The sequence below is a fragment of the Carassius gibelio genome, chromosome A15 (assembly GCF_023724105.1).
Source record: "Carassius gibelio isolate Cgi1373 ecotype wild population from Czech Republic chromosome A15, carGib1.2-hapl.c, whole genome shotgun sequence".
NCBI classification, from domain to species: Eukaryota; Metazoa; Chordata; class Actinopteri; order Cypriniformes; family Cyprinidae; genus Carassius; species Carassius gibelio.
The window spans coordinates 9,654,102-9,669,063 of record NC_068385.1 but is presented as its reverse complement, the minus strand read 5'-3'; the positions used below and the strand labels follow the sequence as shown (position 1 = coordinate 9,669,063).

The 14,962-nt window shown below is 34.9% G+C and overlaps 2 protein-coding genes across 5 annotated transcripts in view; one reads left to right on the top strand and one right to left on the bottom strand.

The window, feature by feature from the left end:
* Positions 1–144: 144 nt before the first annotated feature.
* Positions 145–4,189, bottom strand: LOC128029144 (XIAP-associated factor 1). Of its 2 annotated transcripts, XM_052616722.1 has the most exons (9): positions 4,018–4,189; positions 2,744–2,879; positions 2,485–2,541; positions 2,365–2,395; positions 2,164–2,208; positions 1,960–2,027; positions 1,645–1,863; positions 866–930; positions 145–769 (listed from the first exon to the last, which is right to left on the bottom strand). In XM_052616722.1, the coding sequence occupies exons 1-8, from the start codon at positions 4,050–4,052 to the stop codon at positions 892–894; spliced, it is 630 nt and encodes a 209-aa protein (XP_052472682.1). In that variant the 5' UTR covers positions 4,053–4,189; the 3' UTR covers positions 145–769; positions 866–891. The 2 variants fall into 2 exon arrangements, with proteins under 2 accessions (XP_052472682.1, XP_052472681.1); XM_052616721.1 differs by having other exon boundaries at positions 2,164–2,395; positions 4,018–4,175.
* Positions 4,190–8,741: 4,552 nt separating this feature from the next.
* LOC128029133 (rap1 GTPase-activating protein 2) overlaps positions 8,742–14,962 on the top strand; it is a 61,877-nt gene continuing 55,656 nt past the window's right edge. For all 3 annotated transcript variants that reach the window (XM_052616701.1, XM_052616699.1, XM_052616696.1), the window contains exon 1: positions 8,742–8,907. In XM_052616701.1, the coding sequence (XP_052472661.1) occupies positions 8,894–8,907 (14 nt within the window). In that variant the 5' untranslated portion in view covers positions 8,742–8,893. The remainder of the gene's footprint in view (positions 8,908–14,962) is intronic.

The following is a 14,962-nucleotide window of genomic DNA, read 5'->3' as shown; positions in this document are numbered from 1 at the left end:
AAAGAGAAAGTTTTATAGAATTGTTTGTCAACAGATGAGAAAAAAGATTTGAGGTTGCTTATGTGATTATGACAGTTTATTCTTGAATTTGCACTCTCATCACTGATCTCTCACTAAATGAATACAAAAAATCTCCACTAGATGTCACTCTTGCGCTTTTTTATTTTCATTTCCAACAGGTTTTGAAAAAAACTACATTTGCACAAAAATTCATTTTATTAGATTCATCATTACTAGGAGCACTAAGTTTACTTCCAAGAAAATCAAAATTTAATTCTAATAATAAATCCTAGGAATATTCTACTAAATTACAAATGAACCAATAGAGCAGTAAACAACATTTTACAATGTAGTTAAACATATCCAACTGAGTAATACTAGATGGTCTGCAGGATTCTCAGTTATTTTAAACTAAGATATGTATTGGCAGAGAGAGAAATAATTTAAAGTCTATAATATATTAAGCCCCTCATAGTTTGTTTATCTTGTGTTAACGTTATTTTTCACTGTGGTCTGAGGTTTGTCAGGATTTAACTTGCAGTAACGTTTAAACAAACACATTTTTGAAAGAGCCAAACAACTGCATCATAAAAAGGGTTAATAGTAATTAATAAAACAATAAAGTATGCACATAAAGTACCCTCACTCAGGATGTCTAAAACTTTTTAAGAGTTTTGAAGATAAATTTTAAAGAGACATTATTTTCAAATTAAAAGCAGACAATGGCAATTTATAAGAAGCATTGTGGTGATTGGAGTTTCCAGCGACCCTGTAAAATAATTCATACATTTATTATAATTTATCATCATTATGGTTTAGCAAATTTTTATACTGGTGATACATAATATATTATTTGTATACTTACACATTTTGCTTTTCTTTCACCAGCCATCATGCCAGGCTCAGATGTTTGTATAATTCACATTTTGTCTTTAAAAATAGAAATAAAATACAAACATATAAATTAATAATTAATTAACAGTATATACAGAGCAAAGGCTCACATTTACATAATTTATAGTATTTTTGGGGTCCATTTTCAAATTTTTTTGTTTAAACTCTTGATACTTTATTAATCAATGATACAATAGTGACTTCACATTGTGACAAAAAAACTATTTCAAATAATTTTTTTTTAATTTATAGAAATCTGAAAAAAGTAAAAAAACTAAACTGTTTCCACAAACATATTAAGCAGAACAAATGTTTTCAACATTGATAATAATTTAAAATATATATTTTTTTCTGCAGCAAATCAGCATATTAGAATGATTTCTAAAGGATCTTGTGATTAACGTCTGCTAAACATTTTGAAATATAATTCATCAGAAAGCACTTGTTTAAAAATTATTATTATGGTTATGGTTTGTTTAATTAAATAATTACTGCTTTGGTGAGCATAAAAGACCGCTTTCAAGGACATTTAAAAATCTAAAAGACCCCAAACTTTTGAACAATTGGTGTATTTATTTTGGTATAAATAAATTACTAGTTTTACTAATGTTTACAAAATGTAAAGTTTACTAAATTTTCGAGTTAATGGTGTAAATCAAGCACAAAATTACTGTTCAGATGTACTGTTGTTTTTCAACCTGAGGCTGAACAAGTTTAAAATATCACTATGTACAAAACAGTGGGTTGTACCTCATGCCATTCGAGTGTCTTTGCAGGGAGAGCCAGATGACAGAGCGGACAGGTGCTTATCTTATCCAGGTCAATTTTTCTGTCTTCTGTTTCTCTCTTCTTCTTTTGCAATGATGAGAAGGAGAAATCTGCAGCTCTGGCATTTCCAGCATTGGGGTTTTCATCCTCAGAGTCATCATCCTCAACATCTGCAAACTTTAAGGACTGTTTGCAAAGAAGCTAGTAAAAAAGTATAACAGAAAGATTTGGCATGTTTAAAACAGATTTTCATGATTACATATTATAACCCTTTTCTTATTTATTGACATATTTTACCTTGTGCTTCTTCAGAGTGTCTGAGGGAATGTATTTCAGACAATTCTGACATTGCAGCATGGTCAGCTCTGGAAATAACCGATATGCAAAATCAGTATTTTACAATCACAGTTTGTCTGAATAACCTAAAATATGCAGAACTTGGCAATACTAAGACCTATAGCACCTCTATAATGTTTCAAACTGATCATGGCATTAACTAACCATCTGTGTCTGCAGTATCATCTTCAGAGACCAGGTTCTTTGACGCTGTGGGGGTGGAAGCAGAGCAGATCTGAGCGTGATCAAGCTGCTCCATCAGTTTAACGTACTGGCCACAGTCAGAGCAGCGTTCTGTGCGACTCCCACAGGACACTTTGTGCTCTTTTAGACTGCTCAGAGGAAGCTCAAGCTGACAAAACTCACAGATCTGAGGCCTCTCGGAGCACTCGTCTTTCTGTAAACCAGAAGAGACAGAAACGACAAAGGAATAAGTGTGAAAACACTCAGAGAGAAAAATTTAACGGTGTGAGAATGAGTATCTACCTCATGATCCAACAGATGCCTCCGCTCCAACTTTTTGTTGCACATCTTACATTTTACCTGTGAGACATAATGAGAAATGAGGCCATTGACATGGTTTCTCAGAGGGGGAGATTACAGTGATGAGTAATCAGCAAGTCAAGTGGAAAACGTTTAGTGGGAAAATGCATCACAAATAATCTTTTATGACACACAGGGCCAAGAGCCTGTAAAAAGCAGCAAAAGCATAGTGTTAATCAGTGTTGAATGGTGTGGTCTTGACCTCTGCGTGCTGCTCGGTTTTATGCTCTTCCAGTTGATCTCGAGGCACGGTTTCATCGCAGTCAGGGCATATACACAGAAACCTCTTACAGTGTGGTTCGTGCAGGTCGTAGTTGGCCTTGGCCACCTCTTTTTTGCTGCATGAAAACATTGGAGAGATTCTTTACAGAGACTAGAGAGTGGAAAAGATGTTATGACACTACACTTTTAATGGCATTTAAAGGAACAGTTCACCAAAAAATATAAATTCTGCTATTATTTACTCAACAACATGCTGTTTCAAACCTGTATGAATGACTTTCTTCTCTGAAACACAAACTATTTTTGGAAGAATATCCTCCTGGTCTTTTCCATATAATTAATTTGACCATGAACTGATGTAAATATAAATAAATAAAATAATAAAATATATTAAAATCATATATTTTCTCAATGGGGCCTTAAGGAGTTCATAATAGAACCAGCGATTGTCTAATTCGTGAATAATTCATTCTTATGAGAAATATATTTTACATTTACTGCTTGATTAGTTCACAAAAAAAGTTTCTTCGTTTGTCAGTCAGAATGATCCGATGCTCCAGTTCAACACTGGGTCTCAATGGTTTTAGAGCTCACTGGAGGCAAAGGGAAATAAAAAAGACTAACACATATATAGGCCAGGTTTTGCATAAATCTATCGTATGGCTTGAGGAGATTTGGAATGTAGAGCAAGAGTCGTATGGACTACTCTGCTAAAGGTCCAGTCCCCTTTTTTATATTACTGGAAGGCCATGCACGTGAGTAAATGATGCCAGAAATTTTGGCTGCACTATTTTATTGAACTATATGTAAACAGGCTAAATTAACAGTCCGAGAGTGTTTACGTCACAAACTAGTGTTGAAATCTTTCACTAATCAATCCTGCTCAATATCAGTGATTCAGCAAATGACCAAAGCTAGCAAAGTTATTGTGTTATTTGAAAATTCGCAATTATAAATAAACGTAATCCGTCGACATATTACACAGCTGCTTTCACTTTAAAGTCACGTCAGAGTCATCGACAACATAAGGAAATAATCAATATTTTTGAGTAATGTTGAATAGAATATGTTTGAGTTTTTTTCGATATTTTGTTGTTGCTACAGTGCAGACAGAAACTTGAAAGTCGTGAATTGGCAGTGATCTTAAACTCGTCGAACACTGTCATTTTTTACATAAACTGGCAGTAAACATCGTTAGACGTCTTACCGAGTCTCTGCGTTATTATACAGTAACGTTACGTTGAAAACACTCACCAGTGAGTACATAAAACCAGCTCTTCTTCGTCCATAGTTAGAGTGAGATAAGTGGGTTACTGTGTTGGGGATATTAATTTCACTTATCCTGAACAGAAAGTGGAACCGAAACTTATAACACGTCGTATTGCTAAACGTCTTATCTAACGAAACGAAATTGCTTTGTGTTGTCGTGAAAAACAATCAAGACTTCACTTGACATCTTAGGTGCACTGTATGTCTCCACTAGTATTTTTTTTTTTTTTTTTTTACCATAAGTTACCATAACTCCGCATAAAGTAGGCTAACAGCCCCGTGATGTTGCATGGCAACCTACCACAGGTAGCCTATTTATAATAAAACCAAGTATGAGTTGCAGTATTGTGCATTTGTAATGTTGCAAAATAATTATATTTCAAATAAATGCTGCTCTTTTGAACTTTCTATTCAACAAAGAATCCTTAAAACAGGTTTGAGAGTTTCCATAAAATATTAACTGTTTTCATCATTGAATAATAAGAAATGGCACTTGAAGGATCATGTGACACTGAGGACTGGTGTAATGACTGCTAAAAAATCATCTTTGCTATCACAGGAATAAATAGCATTTTAAAATATATTGAAATACAGATATTTTAAATTGTAATAACATTTTGCAATATTACATTTTACTGTATTTTTAATTAAATAAATACAGCCTTGGTGAGCATAAGATACTTACTGAAACCCCCATCCCCATTATTTTTTTTAAAGCACTAACCCAACTTTTGAACGTTATATATGGTAGATTGGTATGCTTCATATATTGCTGTCTCCAAACATAATTTTATAATATGCTGGTTTTTACCTGTGTAGTCAAATGCATTTAAACAATAAATGTTACATTTATGAATGAAGCTGTTTTCTCGTTTACAATGTGTATGCATTAGTATGGATCAGTTCATGGTGTTCAGCTTTGAGTCTTCTGTGGATGATTACTGCTCAGCTCACATATGCTGTCACTTTAGGGAACCATTATTCCAACTGACTTCTGGATGGATTTCCCCTGTTGACCCCATTAGCAAATACTCATATACTTCAGATTTGATTGAGCTGTTAGTTTTGGTAAAATGTCCTCAAAATAATTGAACGAGGCTCTTGAATCAAGGCCTCCGAGACATCTCGGCTAATGGATGTTTGTCAGCAGAAACAGCACAGGAGCAGACAGCTGTGTCATGCCAGGGGAGTCACAGTAATCTTTGTATTGAGTTTTGCTTTTTCACTCTTGCCGCAGATGGTGTGAATAGGGAAGTTTACACAGACCAGTTCATTCTCTTATTCTGCCTGAGTGGGTCATCTGTCGCCTTCAATCTCTGATCAGAATTGTGATTAGCATTAGCGCTGCCACAGCCAAATACACACAAGGGTAATCTGGCATGATGTTGTTTTACATAAACAAGTGAGTTATTATAGTGAAGGATTGTATGCTGCAGGCCTGTTTTGTAACGGTTGTGTTTGTGCGCGTGTCTCTTGTTATATAATATTAAAGGTCACAGTTCCTTGCTCCACCAGTTAGACCAGAGAGCATAGAACAAAACAAATCTTAGCATCAGTTCAAAGAGTGAGGAGTTCTAGTCTTACATCCTTAATTTTTCATCTCCTTCTCCCCCATGAGCCCTGCTCCCCACACCCCGCCCACCTCCGGTGATTATATTATCAATTTCTGATCGCTTTAGGGTTTTATTGCACTAGATCAAATTGTTTTTATGAGCAGAGCAGAGACATCTGAGCTGCGAGTCCAAAAATGAATGCATGAAACTAAATATTGCTTTATTGCATCGCAGTCTAGTGACACAACAATTTCATAAAATGACCTTGGGATGGTTTTCAAAATTATTTTGTGATAGTTACTATAGGATAGTTAATATGCTTCTTATATTAGATTTTATCATATTTTAATAATAGTAATCTTTATTTGTCTAGCATCCTTCATGCAAGAAATTCAAAGTGAAATCTCAAAGTGATTTACAGTAAAAAAAAACAAAAAAACAACAACAATAAGCACAAAAGTTATTTTTATAATTTTTATATTATTTTATATATTATTTTTAATGTATAATATAAAACTAAAATAACACATTTTCTTTTTTATTTGTAATCTAAATTAAACAACATTTTTTTATTTTAAAAGTAGTAAAAATTGTCTAAAGTTGAAATAATTATTTTAAAATATATAATTTTATAAAATAATTTATATAATTTTTAAATCTATAATTTATAATATAATTTCATATAATAATGCATATGTTTAATCTGTTATTTTAATAATGAATTTATGCATATACACATAAATGCAAATAAACATGAATAAAAATGAAAATATCATAATTAATATAATATTAAAAATAAAACCCACTTTAGAATTATTATTAAAAATATATATTTTAATAAAATGCATAATACATTATGGAAATTAAAGCATAATAATAAAAGTAATAATAAATAAAACCATTTGATAATAAAAAGCTAAAGTAACATCATACCTTTTTTATCTTTCCTTAAAAAAATATTAAGTGCATTTTAATGTAGACATTTAATTGATTAAACAGAACAAGAAAAAAAACTGCCTTTAATATGGTGCTAATATATACAGCCCATCTTATGCTGGGTTTGTTGGCATAAACATGTAATTTAAACTACAAGCTGATGGATTTCTTTTCAGAGAGAAGTCACACCTCTTGCAGGCTGTTTGGTGTTGCAGTGCCATATGCTCATTTTTAATTCCTGTCAAATCTAGTCAAATGATTGCAGGGAACAGAACGGGTTGATAAAATGTGAAACCTTATTTGAAAATATGATCATTTTCGAATTAATGCTATATATACATATATTCATTCGATCAAATCTTATGGCAGAACACCAAAGAACATTTCCAAAGAGGGTTACCAAGGCAACCCCAGAAAGTGCACCAATTAGAAGGCCCAGTGGCTCTAAAACACTAACTGTCAAAAGATTGAAAGAGATGGAGACAACAGCTCTAAACAAACAGACAAATGAAAAATCCAGACAATGTTCAACAGGCTCTTGTAGTGGAAGACTGCATTATCCACTAGGCCTACTTGAGCTTGGTGCTGAGCAAAGAGAATATAGTTGTTGTTTTTTTCGCCTAGGTTGTGGCATTTCCACAAAACTCATCAGATGTGCCATGTACCCCTTTGTATCTTTGATGTACTGCCCGTGAATCCAGATTATTGATGTTCCTCCAGTACATGCGAGTGAGAGTGTGTGTGAGTGGACATTGATCTGATTGGAGCTCAGGGGTGTCCGCCTGCATCGACCACATGCTGTTCTAATGGCCAGTGAGGCACATGTGTCTGCATGTGAAAAAACAACTGTGAAGTGGAATCTTCCTCTTTGAGCTGATTCTTGTTCTCATTGTGTTGCAAAGCTTACTGTGAAAACTTGAGCTCTGAACTGTTTGTTTCATTTGCTTATGTGTTGCAATCTAATGCAGATTTTACACATCAAAGGCAGAAGCTACATCTGAAGATGCATTTACAGACTGTTTAATGCTGCAGAAATGTTGTCGCAAAATGTAATTATATTATCTCCCAGCTGTTCATATAAGTATACAGACAGTATACTTGCATAGGGTTATATACTGTAGGCTACTATATAGTATAGTATATCTCAAATGCTTGATTGCTTGTATCTTTGCAAATTATATTATCATGCAGCTCTAATCTGCTGTAAGGCATCATATTAAAATATTATAAATGTTAACATCATTATTTTCTGTAAAGATGGCTTTGAAACAATGTGTATTATGAAAAGCCAAATGCAAAAAAAGTTGTACATTTACATAGCAATTGCAGTTGCAAAAATAATGTTATCAAATTTGTAGTTTAATATATCATAAATAAAATGAATATACAGTATATATAAATATATATATTTATGATTTCATATTAAATTATAAATATACAGTATATTCTGTAAAGCATATTGAGATGCACAATATAATAGTACCATATTGGTTATCAGCTGATATTACATATTTTAAACTGTTGATATTGTATAGCCTACATGTTGGCCGACATTGAATATTTCATTGTGAATGCTAGTTTAAAGTTAATTCTTTAGAAACACTAATTTGGTAACACTAAATTAGTTTTTAAATGTAATCTTTAGCTAATCTGAAAACGAACATCCATTTTTCATACTGCATATTATAAATGCATGATGTCTAAATTCACTTGTTGTAGTGTTTAAAATGTGCTTCATTTTAGTCGTTTTAAAAAAAAAATTATTAGAGCAAATCGTATAGAATTTAATATCAGCCATGATAATCTATCATGATAAAATTATTAACGTTATCTCTACAAAAATTCAATATCAGTGATTCCTTATTTAACATGGAACTGAAGCAGCATCAGACTCGCCTTTGAAGCTATGCCTGAATCTGTTGAAGACGTCATAAATCTGTAACTTCTGCCTGCATTTAGATGGAAAAATTCAACAGAGGTGCTTTTAGCCCACAAGTTATTAATGCTTTATGCTTTTCCAGCCTCATATGAGTGTGCCTGTGCCATAAATCTTCTGTAAGTATGGCTTTTGAGACTCTATTCAGTTTAATGTCTGAGATATGATCCGTGCCCCCTCATAAGCCCATCACAAATACAGTGCCATAGCAACTACTACAACTACTTCCTGCATTCTTACACACATCTACTCTCTCTCTCTCTCACTCTCTGTCTCCTCACGATTCACTCACATTCTCTCATCCTTTTCCCTCCCTCCACAGTTTTGTTCTCTCTCTCTCTCTCTCTCTCTCTCGTAGCGATTCTCTCTCCTCACCAGTGTAGAACCAGTCGTTTCATGCAGCACTGCTGTGTTTACTCAGTCCTGTGAGCCTCTGATGGCAGATTCAAGGTAAGGTGATGTTTTAATAAATATTCAAATGCATGATGGATGAGAGAGTAAAGCGTATTTCCTGGTGATGTTTGTCACACTAATGGACAGCAGTCAGTGTGTGGGTTTGAACAGTACCTGACTAAACTGTTGCTGCACATCTTACGGGTTGCATATGAATCTCTTTTCTTAGCTGTTTTTGGGAGCCATACATAATGGCCATGAGTTGCATCAGGGTCCCTAAACTAATTTAGAGTTTTAAACTCACACATTTTTTTTTCTCAAAAAGTCCTAAAATGCAAGCATGTGATATTAATGTGATATTATTCCGCTATCTAAATTAATAGCTTGTGTTTTGCTTGTGTGTGTGTGTGTGTGTGTTGCATTAGTGAGTCATTCCCTTGGTGTATGCCATTGTTTGTGGCAGCCAGAAGGAAATTTCAGCACGATGGCTCAATTTTTAGACATAAATAAAGTATGTGGATGATCCACATGAGTCATTCTGCATGGGCTGTGTGGGATTTGGTAAACAGAGAGTGATCTTAAATTATAAAGAGCATTGTGTATTGATAAAATGAAAGGGACTGTCAGCATAAAAAATGTAGTGTTAGCTTCATTCATACACAGTTTAAAAATATGCACTGTCACATCTCCTTGTGGTTTTAGCAGGAAACAAAATATGATCTTGGGTTTAACATGTCTAAACATTGTGCTGAACAACTGTGGCTATTTTTGCAACCTGTAGCTTGAGCTGCTGCTGAATCTAATTTTAGTTTGATTACTTGAATGCATGTACATTTGAGTGAAAAATGGACCATGTTGCTGTCCTCTCCAGTGGAAGAGTGTCACAATGCACAGTTCACCTTTACGCCATAATTACGTCTTTTGTGGGTTCTGCCGTGCACATCAGCCTCTCTCGCTATTGTTCTCCTTTCTGTCCTTATCCTTGCATTATTGGGATACTCATCTGATCATTTCTTCATTACTAATTTTTCTCACTTTCTCTCAAGTCTCATTTCATCTCATCTCATCTCCATTGTTCTAGTCTCTTGCTCTTGTCTTTTTTGTTTTCTGTTTCATCTCTTATCGTATCATCTTTTCTGTTCTCAACCTATCTAATCTCCTCTCTTTTCTTTTCTTCGGATTTGTTTTATTTGGTCTAATTTTCTCTTGTTTTCTTTTGTTTTGTTTTGTCTTGCGTCTTTTTCTGTTTTGTTTTCTTTCTTTTTTGTCTTTCTCATTTACGCTCGCATCATCTTATGTCATTTCTTTACATCTCATTTTCATCTCATTTTGCTTGTTTTGTTTTGTTTTCATCTGGTCTCTACTCCTTTTGCATCTCATTTTGACTCATTTCTTTTCTTCTAAGCGCTACGTTTTATCTCATCCTATTTTCTCGTCTTTTCTTTTCTCTTATCTTCTTGTCCCATCTCTAATATCTTGATCTTGGTCTCTGCTTGCCTCGTTTCTTCCTTCTCATTTCCTCTCTATTTTTGATCTTCTGTTCTCTTTTCTTGGATCTCTTTGCATCTCATCTTATCTTTACACTGTCATCTTCTCACTTCTTTCTGTTCTCATCTCTTTCCCTGTCTCATATCTTTTTTTCCGATCATCTTTTTTGTTTATTCTTGTTTTGTTACATTTCATTTTGTCTCGTTTCATCTCTTCTCAGGGAAAGAAATGTGTAAAAGGATAGAGAAAGGAACATCAAACAAGCCATCAAGATTGTCTAATGATGACATGAGCATGGTTCATAAACCACATGCCATTGAGCTGTGCTGTACACCCCTCTCTGTAAGCTCAAAGAGATAAGGTAGTGCATGAAGAGCTATAGAAGCACTGAAGAAACCAGGATTTGTTTCTATGTGTGTACGGACACATATGGGATGTGTTTGATTTGCCGGCTGGGTGGGTGTAAGCGGATTGCAGGCTGTGAGTGGGTGTAGTAGCTGAGCTCTTTGTCACAGCTATCGAAATCCTCTCGCACATCATGAAGACGGGTGAGAGAGTGGCATTCATCACTCATGAGTGGATCAGGGACAGAGTCGAGCACGGGGAGTCAAAATGTGAGATGGATTTGTGTAAGAGAGAAGGTAAGGCTGAGGCTGAAGAGAGGACAACATGTCAAAAACATAAAAAAGAGGATTTGGAGATCAGAATATTAAGAAGCAACACACCCAAAGGTTTTGTGTAGAGGTGAAGGAAAAAAATAATGAGGTGGAATAAAAGCAAAGCAGAATCTGTCGTCCTAATTTCACATTTTGGTGGCTCGATTCTAGAGACAGATAAGGGGAAGCCCAGACAGTAGATCTAATGAGCCAGATCGTGTGAGCGCTTGTCTGTGACTGATACAACCCTCTCTCTACCCACTAAACTAATGAGAGAGCATCTCGTTCATTTAGCGGCAGCACTGGAAAACAGCCCTATCACTCAGTCTTGGCTCAGGGCTGGTGGAGCCCACAAAACGATGTCTTCAGTCCATTAGCTAGAGCACAATCATGCCAAGCGCCTCGCTTCAACTGTTCAACACAACTGCAACCTACGCTGCACACTCCAGTGACTGCAGAATGCAAGTCTAGTGTCTTTTGGTGTAACGGTTAAAGATCTAGGCTGGGTCACCATCCTTGTTGCACCTGAGGCATTTTGATGTTTAAAGGTGCTGTAGGGAACTTTTGTAAAAAATATTTTTTACATATTTATTAAACCTGTCATTATGTCCTGACAGTAGAATATGAGACAGATAATCTGTGAAAAAAATCAAGCTCCTCTGGCTCCTCCCAGTGGTCCTATTGCCATTTGCAGAAACTCATGCGCTCCCGGTAAAAAACAACCAATCAGAGCTGCGGTCCGTAACTTTGTTTGTGTTCAAAATGTAGAAAAATGAACATAATAAGCGAGTACACCATGAATCCATTTTCCAAACCGTGTTTTTAGCTTGTCCTGAATCACTAGGGTGCACCTATAATAAGTGTTTATATTCAGACTATTTTAGATTGCTTTGGGGGTACCGCGGCAGAGTAACGCAGTACCTTTGTGATTCTTCATAGACATAAACAGAGAGAAGTAGCTCTGGCTACGATGTTCTTCCGCAAGACGCAAGCAGTTCTGTTTATTAACCGCTAGAGCGTCAAAAGTTCCCTACTGCAGCTTTAAAGTTTAAAGTCAAAGCCTGTTCACACCAAGAACCATGATTATATACATAACTGTATTGATAACTAGTGTCCACACCAGTGGACGATAATATTCTGTTTATTATAAAAATATGACTAAAATATTTAAAACTTTGAAAAGTGCCTTCAACAAAGATATCGATACAAATCCAATTCTGGGCAATTTTGCGTTGGTAGTAGATGTTATCTTTTCATTAACAGTCAGATGCCTCGCCCTTTTAAAGTGTTAGCACATCTCACCCCCTTCCTTGGATACATGGCTAAAAGAAGTGTTTACTTGCATTAAATTGGAAAAAATTTGACTCACTCACTGGTTCTTTAAAGACTTTTGACAAGGTGTTATCTGCTGGCTAACTGTCTTCATAATTAAGCTAAGCATTAATATATAAGCATACCATTTTTATTTATATTTTTTAAACATAAAAAAGTATTATTATTATTATTATTATTGATCTCTGTCTTTTTATTCTATTTAGCATCCTTGGCGTGAAAAAGCTTTTAGGCCTGGTGTCCCAGGAGCACTGCAACAAGTTTTCATACTGAATGCAAGACTGCTTTACAACTTGACACAATTACAGCTAATCAGTTGATATTTGTTGTGAGAAGCATGTTATTAGACCAATGAGATATAAGATTGGGCGGAGCAACCAAGTAATTGAAAATTTTTTCTGACTGTCTGGCTGGTTAGGATAAAACACTCTTAACCTATTAACCTGTCATTTATAAGGGTAGTTAAGGTTAAGGTTAGAGGTAGATGTGGAATTTTGTTAAAAGAATATTGTTCCTGGAACAACAGGAAACAAAATCTCCTTAGCAATATCATGGTCAGCAAGGGTCGAATTGTCATGCTTTATGTCCCACTCAAGTAGGACTTGGTTTTCATGATCAACATCAGAAGTAACATTCTAATCAACAAAAATGTTTTAATGTTAAGCTTATGGTTAGAAATACTGTTAGGCTTAACATTATAAACCAGTCACTGCCTGTAGTCTTATGGGTAGGGTTGGGGATAAGGATAGTTGATGGGTTTGATTGGTTAGTAATAAAAAGGGCGTTCAGAAAGGATTATCATTATTTAAACTACTGTTTAAAAGTCTGGGGTTAGTTAGACTTTTTAAAATAAATAATAATTATTTTTTATTCAGCAAGGAGACATTAAATTGATCAGAAGTGGCGGTAGTGACATTTTTACAAAGTAAATGCGCCTTTGAAGAGACTTTCAAAACCATGTGTTTAGTTACTTGGGGAAATCATATTGTGTGATTTCAGGTTGCTAGTGGTGGTTTGACTCAAAAATATGGCATTAATCATTCATTTGGATAACAGTGCCTTCGAAATGACTGCTTATGTCAATGCCTTCTGGTAAAATTTAGCATCATTGTAATTCTATTTGCGTTTTACATTTACTCTTAATGGACTGTGAATCACATGTAGATGCCTCAGGAAGTTCAAAGGGCATTTGAATTGTTTCGGGAAGCAAGTGATTTCCAAATGAGATAAATGTGTAAGAGAAGGGCCTTTTCGCTTCCTGCCTCTCACTTTTCAATCTTTTTATATGGTATAATTAACCATGATTTTGTTGCAGCACTGGCGCTAAGCATAATGCTGCTTTCCCCTCTCTCTCTCTCTCTCTCTTTCTCTCTCATAACTCATTCACAACATGTACGCCCTTCACTCTTCTTTATCAGAAAAGAAATACTGCTGTGTCTCTAGAGAGGAAAAGGTAAACTGTCCAATGGAGTTGTCAGTGTTCAGTATATTGCTAGTCGATGCTAGTCTTATTCTCTGTCAATAGTCTTTCTATTTTGCATATAATTCAGTGCCGTTTCTTATTGATTAGCTGTGAAATTTACTAGTAATATTTCATAGAAGATGTTTTCTACACCCATATTTTTCATTGTGGATGTTTTTTTTTTTTTTTTGCTTGCAAACCTAGAGTGAATCCAGGTAAACAGGCAAAATAGTCCATTAACCTGAATTCACCCTAATTAATCTTTGTCTGTTAAAATACAGCACAAATTATATATTGGGACCATATTGGTTATTGGAGATTTTTATTTTATTTATGTTGATAAATGCTTACCGTGCATGTTTATTTCCCTTATTTGTACATTAAGATCACATTTCCATCATATAACGCTCACTTAAAGTTATATTTAAAATCACTTATTAATTCAAAGCTGTTAAAACGTATAAAATGTGAAATTGTAATCTTTAGCAAATGCCAAAGTAAATATCAATTATTAATACTGTACATCGAGTTGTGAACATTTTTTTCAACATTTGATTTTAACTTTATGTTTTTAATTAGGCAAAATAATGTTAATATCTAAATCGCTGATCTATTTTATTCTGTTTCTTTCATGCACAAGCTCTGTGTTTCATAAAGGTGTTAATAACAAGAGACAGTCGAGGATTCAGTAGATCAGGCATCAGGCTATTTGGACCCACGCTGAGTCATTGCTTTATGAGCTTCTTACTTTACGCCGTGGGGAACGGCCTTGGATTTGTCAACTGTTGACAGCCTGCATTCTGTCTGCCATGACTCTACAGCTGTTAGCCGGGGTCCGATGCACCTAGATAGATCATTTCTGTCATATTTGTGTGGGAGTGCGGCTGCCTGTATGTTTGTGTGTGTGTGTGTGTGTGAACAAATCCTTTATTAATCAATGCTTGTGACCCACCATGAAACATCTCACCCTTTCCATTCGTTATGAATCACAGACCCAGTGAGGGAAATTCAAATGATACTTGTCTGATTAACACATACAGTATATTGATGATCCGCCATGGCCAGCATTAATCATTATTGAAGCGGATGTTAATGCAAGGGGTGCAGGAAAATTCTTTAGGAAGTAGGTTTTACTTTAAACTATTTCCACTCAGAAATTGCTCAATTTGACAAA